The sequence below is a fragment of the Ctenopharyngodon idella genome, chromosome 3 (assembly GCF_019924925.1).
Source record: "Ctenopharyngodon idella isolate HZGC_01 chromosome 3, HZGC01, whole genome shotgun sequence".
NCBI lineage: Eukaryota > Metazoa > Chordata > Actinopteri > Cypriniformes > Xenocyprididae > Ctenopharyngodon > Ctenopharyngodon idella.
In genome coordinates, this window is record NC_067222.1 from 9,000,598 (window position 1) to 9,015,609 (window position 15,012).

At 35.6% G+C, this 15,012-nt stretch overlaps 2 protein-coding genes across 3 annotated transcripts in view; both read left to right on the top strand.

The window, feature by feature from the left end:
• Nucleotides 1-4,005, top strand: part of LOC127509852 (GTPase IMAP family member 8-like) — an 82,671-nt gene extending 78,666 nt beyond the window's left edge. For both annotated transcript variants that reach the window (XM_051888995.1, XM_051888997.1), the window contains exon 10: nt 3,565-4,005. The gene's annotated coding sequence lies outside the window, so the exon portion shown is untranslated. The remainder of the gene's footprint in view (nt 1-3,564) is intronic.
• Nucleotides 4,006-7,140: 3,135 nt separating this feature from the next.
• LOC127509979 (GTPase IMAP family member 7-like) lies at nt 7,141-10,076 on the top strand. Its single transcript, XM_051889420.1, has 3 exons — nt 7,141-7,387; nt 7,856-7,915; nt 8,039-10,076. The coding sequence occupies exons 1-3, from the start codon at nt 7,354-7,356 to the stop codon at nt 8,947-8,949; spliced, it is 1,005 nt and encodes a 334-aa protein (XP_051745380.1). The 5' UTR covers nt 7,141-7,353; the 3' UTR covers nt 8,950-10,076.
• The last annotated feature ends 4,936 nt before the right edge of the window (nt 10,077-15,012 follow it).

Here is a 15,012-nt window from a genome sequence, read left to right on the forward strand (position 1 = left end):
TTTTTACATAAAAAATATTAATTGGGATGATGTATTACAAATTGGTGACCTGGACAAAAACTGTTAAACTGTGATAAGAACCATTGAAAAAAAAATATTCTAAAGTATGCACAACCGTTAAAATGTAGACAAAACAGTGCATCCCTACCATGGCTAAATTCATATATCCATCAACTAATGAAAAAGAGAGATCTTGCTTTTAAAAAGTCTTTGCTTACAAAAACACAGACAGATATCCTAAGTTTTAAATCATTAAGAAATAAAGTAGTTAGTGAAATGAGGAAGGCGAAAACTGTATATTTTGAGCAATTGATTGCAGAGTCAGGAGGAAATAGCTCATCTCTTTGGAAGTGCATTAACAAACTTTCTAAACGAGAAGACATACAAAGAAAACCAGTGTTGGAGCTGAACATAAATGGAAGACTTAGTACTGATAGCACTGAAATTGCCAATGAATTTAATAAATATTTTATCCAGTCTGTGGAAGAACTTGCTGTATGTTTTAAACCTGTACAATTACCTCAACATGCAATAAAAGACACATCCTCATCCTTTTATATTTCTGAGGTTGATGAAGATAAGATACTTCAAATTATTAATCAATTGAATAATTCAAGGGCTAAGGATATATTTGGAATGGATACCGCATTCGTAAAAAAATATAGTGCTTGTCTGCTAAAGCCCTTTGTAAATTTGATAAACTTATCTATTAGAGAAGGTAAATTCCTCTCAAATTGGAAAACTTCTATTATAACCCCAATTTTTAAGGTAGGGTCAGTTGATGAGGTTCAGAATTATAGACCAATTTCAAAAATTTTGGAAAAGCTGGTAGCTGAACAACTTATAATCTATCTAGAAAAACATGATTTGCTTTACTCTAAACAGTTTGGTTAAGTATTTGACAGAAATGGCAAACTGCTTTCTCACAGAATTTATTAAGGGAGCTTTAGATAATGGTAATGTGGTAGGCGCAGTGTTTAGACCTCAAAAAGGCATTTGATACTGTGAATCATGAAATTCTCTTACATAAATTAAATTTGTTTAGCTTCTCTCAGCAGGCAATAAATTGGTTTAGATCATATTTAGAATCTCGAAATCAGTGTGTTAAAATAAATAATTCAAGATCAGCTTTACGAAACAATGAGATTGGTCTCCCTCAAGGGACAATTTTGGGTCCACTGTTGTTTTCCTTATATGTCAATGATTTACCAAATTGTTGTAAGGAATCTAAATGTCAGTTATGCAGATGATACAGTCATTTATGTATCGGCTCAGCCTCCACGCTTAGCTGCAGATATATTAACAAATGAAATGACTGTCGTGTCACAGTGGCTGCAAAACAACTGTTTGACCTTGAATTGTTCAAAAACTGTCTCAATGTGTTTTTCAATTAGGAGGAAGGAAATTAATGGTTTTATAATTAAGATCAATCAAAAGGCAATAGAGGCAGTTAACAATTGTAAGTATTTAGGTGTTATTTTAGATTCTCATTTAAAATTTGATGTGCATGTGAAGAGACTGTGTAGAACAATCAGAACAAACCTGAATTGTTTATGATTAGACCACATATATCTCTAAAAACAGTTACGTTATACATGCATGCAATGGTCTTCTCGCATTTATCTTATTGTGTGACTGTCTGGAGTCAGGTTTCTCAACTGACTATCAAACCTGTTAGATCTCTATATAAACAAACACTAAACATTTTCGACAAGAAACCAAACAGATGGCATCATTGTAATATTTTACAAAAATATAGTTTGCTTAGTTTTGAAAATTGTATAAATTTGTCTCTTATTAAAATGGTGTTTAAATGTGTACATAATCTTGATCCAGAAGTTATATGCCAATTAATATCAAAACAGAGTAGTAAGGGGATCACTACAAGAGGTGCAACTAATCAAAATTGCACAATACCAAAGAGAAAAACTAAATTTGCACAATCCACATTTTCATTTCAAGGTATACTGCTTTGGAACAGCCTGCCAGCTGAACTGAAAAAGCAAACAGAGTTAAACAATTTTCAAAGAAATTTAAAAAAGTGGTTCAAACAAAAGCAGGTTTGTGAACACTGATGGTCGTGCACAGTCTCAGCTTTTTTATTATTGTTATATTTATTATTTTTTGTTTAGTTTTTTTTTGTTGTTGTTGTTGTTGTTATTGTTTTACTGTTGTTAAAAAAAGCCTAACCAGGGACTGGGGCTGCAAATTAGCCTTTGGCTAGAATCCTGTATGTGGAGCATCGGCTGCTTGAAATTGTAGCAATGTTATACTGCATTGTCCCTGTTAAATAAACTAATAAATAAATAAATAAATAAAACTGATCAGGTAAAACAATAGGGTAAAGCCCATAGACACTTGTTCAATGGTTCTCAATGAATCTGCATGATTCATGGGTTCACTTTATCATCGCCCTCTACCGGTGAACCATTAAAATTTCGAACTGTTTTGAAACAAAAGATTCATAAAGCTTCGGAGCTTCATGAAGCAGTGTTTCGAAATCGGCCATCACTACATACAGGGTTTCATGGGTTAATTTTTGTTAAAGGGTGGATTGAGGAGCTTTGTGGGTGTCACAGACACGCCAGGCTCTACACTCACCCAATCACATCGCACTCCCTCTCCTGAGTACTGACAAGCTACACCTGACGCTCATTCACACTCATCACCACAGCCACATAAAAGACACGCCAGTTCACTCAGTCACTGTCCGGTCTCGTTTACACATGCCAGTGTTTACTTACCTCCAGGACTCCCTTTGCTCGACTACTTACCTGTCTCCAGCGTCTTCAGTGATCCCTTGTGTCTCCTTGTCTCCTGTGCATCTCCTGTGTGTTCGTCTGTTCCACGCTTCCTAGAACACACAGACAAGTATCAGTTCCAGTTCATCGGCTCATCGACCTTATCATCTGCCATTACTCACCTGCACTCTGCTCACGCTCTGCTTTACCAGAAATAAACCTGTTAACCCTTACCTGTGTCTCCGCTCCCTTCTGTATGTAACAGTGGGATGCCGTCAACTGTTTTCACGAAATGCATTTAACACGCAACAGTTTCTGTGCCATGTGAGTCGCACACACATGAAAAAATACTATAGTAATTTATAGTAAATATTATAGTGTTTTAGAACCATACTTTTGTAAAGTACTTGAACTCATTTGTTGTGGTAATTCTAGTTGCTGTGGTAATATAACAACTATAGTAATATAAACAAATTACCCAATACTGTACTAGGGTATATTATACTACAATACACTACAGTTTACTGTAGTAAAAACTAAAGTATACTACAGTATTTATTACAGTTTATCAGTTCACTATAGTTAATACTACAGTATGCTGTAGCATTCATTAACAATGTGTTATAAATACTATAATATATACAGTATACTACAATTTACTACAGTATGGTTCAAAAACACTATAGTATTTACTATAAATTACTATAGTATTTTTTTTTCATGTGGGCATACAGGTATGTGTTTTGATTATGAGCTTATAACCGTATGATCGTTAGCGGCCTGGCTGGTTAAATTTGTTTTGTGTGTTGTATTTATGTTTAAGGTGCGGGCCGACATGCAAGTGGGCTTTGTGTCTCGTCTAATCCTCCGTTCGGATGCCTTCGCTTCACTTCCTCTGCTACGCTATGTCATTGGACCTTTGTCACTGCGATCATTAGCCTACCCTGTTTGAATACAGTCTGTCACCTCTGTACACATTATCAGCTTGTCTCCTCAGACTGTGTTCACTCACATCATACTTTGTCAGGAAATTTGTTTGTAGTCTTTCATTTTTGTTAGATATGGTGCCAATCTGTTTTCATTATTTGAAAGTATGTGAAATTGTTACTATGTGATTTTGCTTTGCAAATAATGAAACTATTATTCTTGTTTTGTGTTTCCTGTTTGTTTCGATTTTGCCTGTTTGGAGTAAAATGAGTTCAGCTGATGGGACTCAAAACATGTTTCTAAACTTGTAAAATGTAAATTTGTAAAAATGTAACAAACCAAAACAAATATTGTCCCTAAATATTAAACTACAGAATTATTATTTCCTGTATGCTTACTCTAGTAAAAAAGTATAAGTATAAAAGGTAAAATAAGTGTCTGTGTGATCTGTTTTGTTTTCCATGCAGTGTCACAAATACAACTGCATGATATTCCTGCTTTCAGTCTCTCATCCAGATGGATTGTTATGCTGGGTGCAACTGGTGTTGGGAAGAGTGCAACTGGAAACACAGTACTGGGACTGAATGTGTTTGAAACTGACCTTAGACCAGAATCAGTAACTCGTGTTTGTTCAGAAAAACACACCACTGTTTCAGGCAGATCTGTGTCTGTAGTTGATACTCCTCCATTCTTTGACACTTACATCAATCCTGAGCAGTCAATGACAGAGATAAGAAGAAGTGTTTATTTATCCAGTCCTGGACCACACGCTTTTCAGAGTAGATGTCAGATTCACTGAGTATAATGAGCAGATTATTAAGATGATTAAAATATTGTTCAGGGAGGAAGTGTTCAGGTACTCAATTGTTCTCTTTACTTTCGGAGATTGAGAGATTAAAAGATCCAGTTTATCAATGTGGAGGCAGATATCACGTCTTCAACAATAAAGATCAGAATAACAGAGAGGGGGTGAATGATCTACTGCAGAAGATTGACAGTAATCAGATGTTTCAAGATGCTCACAGATTCAGACAGCTGATACTCCTGGATTCTTTCACACACAGATGAATCCTGATCAGTTACTGACAGAGATGTGACATTTATTTGTCCAGTCTTGGACCACATGCTGTTCTCATAGTACAGATTCCTTAGATGATTGAGGTTCAGTTGTGAGAGGAAGCAATGCTAATCTTTAGTTTACTAGTTTGTATTAAGGGAAGTGTCTTATTCAGTGGATTTCAATGGCATTTGGACAAATAGAAAAGAACATAAAACATCTGAATGCTGCTACCAAAGCAACACAATCCTCAGAAGTAATAATAAGTGATAAGAATGAATAAGTTTCACATTTTATATTTTAGTTGGATAAATAATAAATATAATAGTCATACTGAATTGGTTTGGAAACTTATTTATTGTGATTATATTTGTTGGAGGTGCTGATGTAATGTGTGAGAAACTTTAAATTCTGTATTTAATTGTATTGATTTGTTACAACATATAAGTACATAAAACAAAAACACAAAACTAATACATTAAAAAAAAACACATGTGGACAAATGGAGGAGGAAACTACAGTAAGCAGATACTTAAAGATCCTCAGTTAAAGAGTTTCAGATGAGAGACAAATTCTACATTGACTACACAGTGACCCTTATTCCTCGTCTGGGATCGTGTAGAGTCCTTTGAAGCTGCACTGAAACTAACATTTGGACCTTCAACCCGTTGAACCCCAGTGAAGTCCACTATATGGAGAAAAATCCTGGAATGTTTTCCTCAAAAACCTTAATTTCTTTTCAACGGAAGAGAGAAAGACATAAACATCTTGGATGACATGTGGGTGAGTAAATTATCAGGAAAATTTAATCCTTTAAATGATTACATAATACAGCTTTACACTGATGTGTTATGGCTGGTTATTTCAGCTTTTCTAGTGGTAAAATATCCATATGAGCTGTTTTAATTCATACCTTTAGGGTTCTTTGTAGGAAAAAAGTTCTATATAAAACCTTTCAAGTGTTCCAGATATGAAGCGCCTGATAGAACCCTTTAGAATTCTATATAAAGCCTTTTCTTCTAAGAGTTCTTCTATAATTTCGCATTGTATTCAGAACACTTTATTTTACGTTAAAATTCAACGCATCTTACACTCTCCCTGTAACATATGTTTTGTTTATGTTTACATTTTGTGATCGCAAAGAAATTTGTTTATCTGCTTATCAATCGGTGTGTTCGACTTCATGTGGCGATTATCGTCTGTCTGTCAGCTGGTATTAATCTTTTTTGGTTATATGATTACATGTGTTCAGCACTAGATACAGGTTTAAAATTCCCTCAAATGGCCTCGGTGTAAAATCCTCTAGGATTTTTCTGAAGGACAGTGTGCAGCTTCACTCATGCACGTAACAATCAATCCTTGATTATCCAGTAACAACAGTGTTAATAATCAAGGGTATGTAAACTTTTGAACTGCTTCAGTTGTGTAAATTCAGTTACTTTGTCTCGTGGACTATATGTTAACAGCTGTTGTGTGAAATAGCTTATTCATGGCAGTAGGCCTACTAAACAAAAACAATATGCAAACATGCACTTTTTACATCATTATCATTTTGCAGATTTTGCATTCACTACTAACTTGTAGAATGTAATATAGTGTAATGCAAAAATGTAGGCCTACCTATTTACTTAAATGAACACACAAATATCCAGTACAAAATGTAAGTCAAGTTGTTAGAAATAATCACCTATAAATTACTTAATTGACATCAGAACTGTATTTTCACTTTCACTTTTGACTCATGTGGTGCCGTTTGTCTCCGGAAGGAGGCGCTGTGAAGGAGGCGCCGATCTAAATCACATCTGAGTCATGTCAGCAGTTACATCAGTCCGCCAGCAGAGGGCCTCATCACTCCAGATTCACAGTAGACAATCTCATTGTTCCTTATTAAAATATTTTATTGTGAAGAATTTATTATGCATCCCCAACTGCAATTATGAGCATAATGAACTTTCTCATTTGAGAATTATAAGGAGTTATTATGTATCTTAATTTTATTGTGCACTGTGTTGTTGCTGAGAAGCAGATGCCTGTAACACTTGGCAGGGTGATTGGCAAAGTGAACAGTGAAGTGAAAATGTTGTGGAAAATTTCGTAATGTAATATTTAGCTGAATCAAATATGGAACAGGTCTTAAAGGCTGCAGTTACCAAAGTCTATTTTCTCAATCAAGATTTGAGTCACGTGTTCAGAAATGTGTGTTTTCTCTAGCAGGGATATATGTTTTACACTTTATTAATTTTGGTAGGCTAGGAAAGACACTAATGTTTGTATCTATAAAGAAACTTCCAAAAATAGCCCCTATGTGAATGGGCAATCAGGATAAAGCTAAGCAAGTATTTTACTATTAGCAACTTTTACATTCAGAATCTAACAGAAGTTTAAATACTCTTTAATAAACTCTTGAATTGGTGAAAATTAACTTTGTATAAAAACATATTCTTATTATTCTTTAATGGATGCAAAAAGAATATAAGACTTTTATTGTTATTACTCGTTACATGAATACATGACAAAACATCTTTGAGTTACACCTGATCTCCGTCGGTCACGTGATGTGTTCGCGCACAGTCACTTGATTCGCCATTACCTGCGGGAATGTCGCTGTGATTTACACTAAATCTCAACATGTCGTCTTCAAGTGCCACACCAGAAACAGAAGGTAACTTCAAAGTTTAGTTTATTCATAAAGATATTTAGCAAGCTGTTCTTCTGATTGCTCGTAGACTATATTTGTTTTGCTTTAGTTTTCTAATTTTACTGACGTACGTGTTTACCTTAGTAAATCTGAACATTCATCTTTACATTTTTAAGTAGTTTTTTAGAGTGTTTTTTTTTTTTTTTTGGAAATGAAATAAGGAAAATGTGGACATGTTTTTATGTAATTTGACGTTAATGAAGCAGCACACAACGCTTCATATTCTGCCACAGTTCAGCAGGCTACCAAAACGAGTCTTAAATAAAACATTTTTTCCTGTATAGATTTGTAAATCTTGTTGCCAGAAATGCTAAACAACTGTCCTTACTTTGTCTTTGCTTAAGTTATTAAAATATAAATAAATAATAAAAATGCTTTTAAGCTATTCCTGCTGTAATTTATGCCTGTTTCCTCATTCTTCTGCCTTTTTAGATCCTAATGAGGTTCAGACAATGAAAAGAAGTGATAGTTTTTTGTTTAAACATCCAAATAGTAAGTATATGCCCACATCAAAAACTTTTTGAAAAATCTTATTTATATATTTATTTATTTATTTATTTTATTTATGAATCATTGCATTCTGCATATAAAGCTCTTTATTACTGTATTGTTCAGTGTCGATGAGAAGGATGGTGCTGGTTGGAAGGACTGGAGCAGGTAAAAGCTCTTCTGGAAACACAATCCTGGGAAGAAAAGCCTTCAGAGCCGCCAGAAAAGCTTCATCTGTAACTAAAGAGTGCTGGAAAGAGACTGGAGAAGTGGCTGACCATCAGCTGGTGCTGGTTGATTGTCCCGGGATCTTTGATACGTCACTCTCGGATAGAGAACTCATAAGGGAGATCAGTAAGTGTATAAACATGACGGCACCTGGACCTCACGCTATTGTCCTGGTCATTCAGCTCGGTCCGTTCACTGAAGAAGAACAACGTTCAGTGGAGAGGATCAGGGCTATATTTGGACAAGAAGCAGATAAACACACAATCATCCTCTTCACACACGGTGATGAACTGACAGAAGACATTGAGAAAACTCTGAGTGAAGCAGGACCTGATTTAACACAGCTCATTAAATCATGTGGCAGACGGTATCATGTGTTCGACAACACAAAAATTGATGATCGCAAACAGGTTTTGGAGTTCCTGGATAAGGTTGATGACATGTTGCACAAGAATGATGGTAAATATTACACCAGTGACATGTTTCAGCGTGCAGAAAAAATGCTGAATGTCGAAGAAGAAAAGCATAAGGAACAATGCAAACAGAAGATACAGGAACTAACAGACCAATTTAATAAAGAAAAGACCAAACTGGAGGAGAACATTAAACAACTGAAGGAATCCGGGCAGACAAAAGACCAGAAGATTAAAGATCTGGAGGAACAAATGAAAATGAAGGAGAGACATTTTGAAGAGTCTAAACGTTATTATGTGCAGAAACGCAAGAATATGAGACAGGAGGTGGAAGAGACACAAGTGAAAGAAAACATCCCAGAGATCAGCAGAAAACTACAAAAGCTTCGTTTCTGACCTATGTGACATAAAATTACTGAGCCCCAAGTCAGTGGATATTAACTCTTTCCTCACCATTGGCGGGATTTTCACTGCATTATTACACATCTTCTGAAAGAGTACTGAATCTCCTGATCAAATCTGAAGAAGCAGAAATAAGAGATATCAGCAGATATAAGCAGATGCATATGTAAAATAACGCGATCATCAACATTAAACAGCATATAAATCTGCCTGATGTTACTGAATGAAATATCAACCCAGGATGAGCTATAGGACTGTGGTGTTGATGGACTCGATCTGTGTTTTGATCATCGTTCTGAATCTGATCCAGATGCAGTCTTTGACAAAAATGCAATTTTCTCAGCTTTATGCTCAAAATGTTACTTTTTTTAATGACACTTACCCATATTCAAGTGTCAATACATGATATAATCTCTGAGTAAACTGTTATTGCTGATTTCATGATTTATTTGCAGTCTCTGCAAATGGGAGGGTTCTTTAGTTTATTTCTTAAAAAAAAAAAAAAAAAAAAAATATATATATATATATAGTAATTGTAAGGCCCGCTCAATCAGCCCAGGGGTGGTTTCCCCATAGGACGGGGAAGGTTTCTTACGTGTTGGTCTTTTCAGCGTGGCAAAGCACTAATTACATTTTATTCCAATTAAACTCTTATCTGACTCCATTTAATTATGAACTCGAATTTAGGTTGGAATGTCAATTGAATATTGTTAATTTGTATAATAGTTTAGCTACACATTTGATTATTCTATTTTACTCTTTACTCTTATTGTTCTGCTTCATTTGCATTAACAGAACATTATAATCTTTATATAATCTTTATATAATCTTTCTAAATGAACTGAGTGAAGGGAAGAATGTGTAAAGGGAAAGAAGTGGTGGAGAAGGAACAAATGTGAAGGAAGGACAGGATGGAAAGAAGCTTTCCCGCAACTTCACTCTATGGGGTGTGAAGTCAAATGGCTGTATGTGTTTGTGCTGTCTATATCTAAGGAGCACAAAGGATCTCAGATTCTGTTTATCTTACATAATAATAATACTTAGGAACAAATTTTCATGTAGTAGCATTTTTTACAGCCTGCTTTTGTTGTAAAACTGTCAATAAATTCTTTCAAAGGAAATTGGTTGTTTCACAGGTTCTCATGTTTACTCGAAAAGTAATTTATTTCTGTGATGGTAAAGCTGAATTTTCAGCATCATTACTCCAGTCTTCAGTGTCACATGATCCTGCAGAAATTATTCTGATATGATGATTTGATGCTCAAGAAACATTTACTATTATTATCAATGTTGAAAACAGTTGTGTATTTTTTTTTTTTTTTCAGGATTCCTTAATAAATAGAAAGTTCAAAAGAACAGCATTTATCTGAAATAGAAAGCTTTTGTAACATTACACACTACCGTTCAAAAGTTTGGGGTCAGTAAGAATTTTTTTTTTTTTTTTTTTTTTTGAAAAGAAACTAAAGAAATTAATACTTTTATTCAGCAAGGATGCATTAAATCAATCAAAAGTGACAGTAGAGACATTTATAATGTTACAAAAGATTATATGTCAAATAAACACTGTTTTTTTTTTACTTTCTATCCATCAAAGAATTCTAAAATATATATATATATATATATTGTACACAAATATTTTGTATAATTGTACACAACTGTGTGTACAATTTTACAAAATATTTATATAACTGTAATTGTTAAAAAATTACTGTAAATTTTACAGTAAAATACTGGCAGCAGGGTTGCCAGCCAGTTACTGTAAATTTTACAGTAATGTGACTGTAATTTAATTTACAGAATTTTACTGTAATCAAAGAATACAGAATAAAGAATATTTACTGTAATCAGAGAATACAGTAAAATTCTGTAAATTAAATTACAGTCACATTACCGTAAAATTTACAGTAACTGGCTGGCAACCCTGCTGCCAGTATTTTACTGTAAAATTTACAGTAATTTATATATTTTGTATACTGCATTTTTACAAAAATATATTGTATACTGCATTTTTAATATATTGTATACTGCATTTAACATTTCTTTAAATAGCAAATACACACATTCAAGTAGTTTACAGTGAAAAATAAATAGCAAATAAAGAAGTATGTAAAATGCAGTATACAATATATTTTCCCTATTGCTGACTTAATAACTGCATAAGCTTTAAACATTTTTTAACTGCATGAAGTGTTGTATAATGCATAACTTAATTCACCCCAAAAAAAAAAAAAACTTTGACACTTCTTAATCTTGAAAAACAGGTCAAAATGTAAATGTACATGAAAAATGTACATGAAAAATGCCATAAAAAGTGTATTATTTTGAACTCATTTTTTATTTAGAAAAATTATTTTATTTTTTAAATGGACATAAAATTTTGCCATGAAAATGTTTTTAAATTACTTATTGGCCATCATGGCCCTTCACACAAAGAAATATGCAAACTGCGTTATGACCAACATAGTCATATAAAAACATTTCTACAACCAGAACATTTTCATCACTTCATGAACAGACCAACATGGCCAAACAAAGTCCAACAAACTTTCGATCAAAAAGGAACAATTCTGCTCCAGATGATGTTCCATCCCAGGATTCAAAGAGTGGCTAGAAATATTGAAAAGAACAAAGAGGACAATACATTAGATATATATTATATATTTGTTTATATTACAAAACACATATAATACTTTCAGAGACAGATAGAGGGATGACAGATACAGTCAGAGACAGTCAGAGAGATGACAGATACAGTCAGAGGGATGACATACAGTCAGAGACAGATAGAGAGATGAGAGATACAGTCAGATACAGTCAGAGAGATGACAGATACAGTCAGAGACAGACAGCGATGAGAGATACAGTCGGTGACAGATAGAGGGATGAGAGATACAGTCGGTGACAGATAGAGGGATGAGAGATACAGTCTGTGACAGATAGAGGGATGACAGATACAGTCAGAGACAGATTGAGGGATGACAGATACAGTCAGAGACAGATAGAGGGATGAGAGATACAGTCTGTGACAGATAGAGAGATGAGAGATACAGTCAGATACATGACAGATACAGTCAGAGACAGATAGATGGATGACAGATACAGTCAGAGACAGTCAGAGAGATGACAGATACAGTCAGAGGGATGACATACAGTCAGAGACAGATAGAGAGATGAGAGATACAGTCAGATACAGTCAGAGAGATGACAGATACAGTCAGAGACAGATAGAGAGATGAGAGATACAGTCAGATACAGTCAGAGAGATGACAGATACAGTCAGAGACAGACGGATGAGAGATACAGTCAGTGACGGATAGAGGGATGACATACAGTCAGAGACAGATAGAGAGATGAGAGATACAGTCAGATACAGATAGAGGGATGACAGTCAGAGACAGATAGAGGGATGAGAGATACAGTCAGATACAGTCAGAGACAGATAGAGAGATGAGAGATACAGTCAGATACAGTCAGAGAGATGACAGATACAGTCAGATACAGATAGACGGATGACAGATAGAGTCAGAGACAGATAGAGGGATGACATACAGTCCGAGACAGATAGAGAGATGAGAGATACAGTTAGAGAGATGAGAGATACAGTCAGAGACAGATTGAGAGATGAGAGATACAGTCAGAGAGAGATATAGAATATTAAAAGTAGCCTATATAATAAAAGGAAAAATAGGTCTTGTGTGTTTCTTACATTTTAGAAATTCCACTGAAAATCCATCACTTTGCACAGAAGAGTGGCAACATGTGGGTTGACCGCAACCCGTTTCTTCTGAACCGTCTGGCCTGTTGTTTTAGATGGCACTTTTCTTTTCTTTGTTCGTTGTCTTTGTTCCTCTCACCGGATAAATACCTACAAAGTGGCTAAAGGGTCAGGAAACAGACAATATGTAATTCAGATTGGTTTTAGCTTTTGAGGCATGTAATCATGTTTTTGAAATTGTACTATGTGGACCTCCCAGAAAGTTTTAGATGTCCCACTAATCAAAACACTTTATTTAACTCATTAGTTTGCCAGCGTCAAATAGGGAGACATCTAAAACATTCACCCTAAAAAATAAATTTCTACTCTAGTTGAGAAACATTGTGTTAAAGGCCTCAATAGATATAAAATACACATCTAAAAGGCAAGTTCACGATGATCAGTTTGTTCAAATGTCAACAAACACACATCTGTAAATAGCACATTTCATTTCAAGTTAAAAAAAGATTTGGTTTTGCTATGGTAATAAATTAACTATACAAGGCAAACTTTATATCAAACAGAGATTAAAGTGTTCGAATTACCTTAAGTTAGCAAATGTCCACATCACATTCGTTAAGTTTACAGCTTAGAGCATCACCAATTTACGTGACACATCCTCCGTGAGCGGCCTGATCGCGTCGCGAGGCTTTTTCGTTTCGGCCCGTGTTAACAGATGACTGTCTGCCTGTACAAATGTGATTTACGCCATAAAATAATCACGACCGAGTACGCTGATCAACACGAAGTTCCCGTGAATTCCAACTGTTTGTAATGATTAATTTTCGGCCCATAGCCGCTATACTATAGCGCCGGGAGCGTTATAGCATGAGATCTTACCGCAACCGCGCTGAGGTAAACCCCGCGCAAGTCTGCTTCGCGCCCCGCGGACGGAGGATGCATCAATCCGGGGTTACCAGTATGAATCGCGAATGTAGATACATATATAGATACCAAAGACAGAGGGGGAAAATGAAATAAGTCACTTACCACAGTTGTAAATCACTCATCACTCCTCTTGCTGCTACCCGAATCTCGACCGTTGGAGATCCCACAATGCCTCTGTATATTTGAAATTTACAGCAATATTCTGTAAATTTGATTCAAAACGCCACGCCCCCGGAATGCATTGCAGTTTACAGCAATATGCTGTATTATTAAAATACAGCCAGTGGCTGTAAAATATTGCTGTAATTTTTACAGCAATTCATTACAGTGTTGGTCTCATCAGACCAGAGAATCTTATTTCTCACCATCTTGGAGTCCTTCATGCGGGCTTTCATGTGTCTTGCACTGAGGAGAGGCTTCCGTCGGGCCACTCTGCCATAAAGCCCCGACTGGTGGAGGGCTGCAGTGATGGTTGACTTTCTACAACTTTCTCCCATCTCCCGACTGCATCTCTGGAGCTCAGCCACAGTGATCTTTGGGTTCTTCTTTACCTCTCTCACCAAGGCTCTTCTTCCCCGATAGCTCAGTTTGGCCGGACGGCCAGCTCTAGGAAGGGTTCTGGTCGTCCCAAACGTCTTCCATTTAAGGATTATGGAGGCCACTGTGCTCTTAGGAACCTTAAGTGCAGCAGAATTTTTTTGTAACCTTGGCCAGATCTGTGCCTTGCCACAATTCTGTCTCTGAGCTCTTCAGTCAGTTCCTTTGACCTCATGATTCTCATTTGCTCTGACATGCACTGTGAGCTGTAAGGTCTTATATAGACAGGTGTGTGGTTTTCCTAATCAAGTCCAATCAGTATAATCAAACACAGCTGGACTCAAATGAAGGTGTAGAACCATCTCAAGGATGATCAGAAGAAATGGACAGCACCTGAGTTAAATATATGAGTGTCACAACAAAGGGTCTGAATACTTAGGACCATGTGATATTTCAGTTTTTCTTTTTTAATAAATCTGCAAAAATGTCAACAATTCTGTGTTTTTCTGTCAATATGGGGTGCTGTGTGTACATTAATGAGGAAAAGAAATGAACTTAAATGATTTTAGCAAATGGCTGCAATATAACAAAGAGTGAAAAATGTAAGGGGGTCTGAATACTTTCCGTACCCACTGTACATGACTTCTAACAGGGACAGTCAGGTTTTCTGAGACTCAAGGCTCAAACAACCTCTGCAATTCTCCAGCTGTGATCCTTGGAGAGTCTTTGGCCACACAAACTTTCCTCCTCACCACGCATTAGGATGATTTAGACACACGTCCTCTTCCAGGCAGATTTTTAGTTGACTTTAGTTGATTTAAACATCTTAATTATTGCCCTGATAGTGGAAATGGGGATTTTCAATGCTTTAGCTTTTT

Excerpts from the sequence above, each read along its gene's own strand:
- LOC127509979 (XM_051889420.1), top strand. The coding sequence starts at position 7,354 with ATGTCGTCTTCAAGTGCCACACCAGAAACAGAAG. Across the intron at positions 7,388-7,855 it reads TGCCACACCAGAAACAGAAG|ATCCTAATGAGGTTCAGACA; the intron begins GTAACTTCAAAG and ends CTGCCTTTTTAG. Across the intron at positions 7,916-8,038 it reads TTTGTTTAAACATCCAAATA|TGTCGATGAGAAGGATGGTG; the intron begins GTAAGTATATGC and ends TGTATTGTTCAG.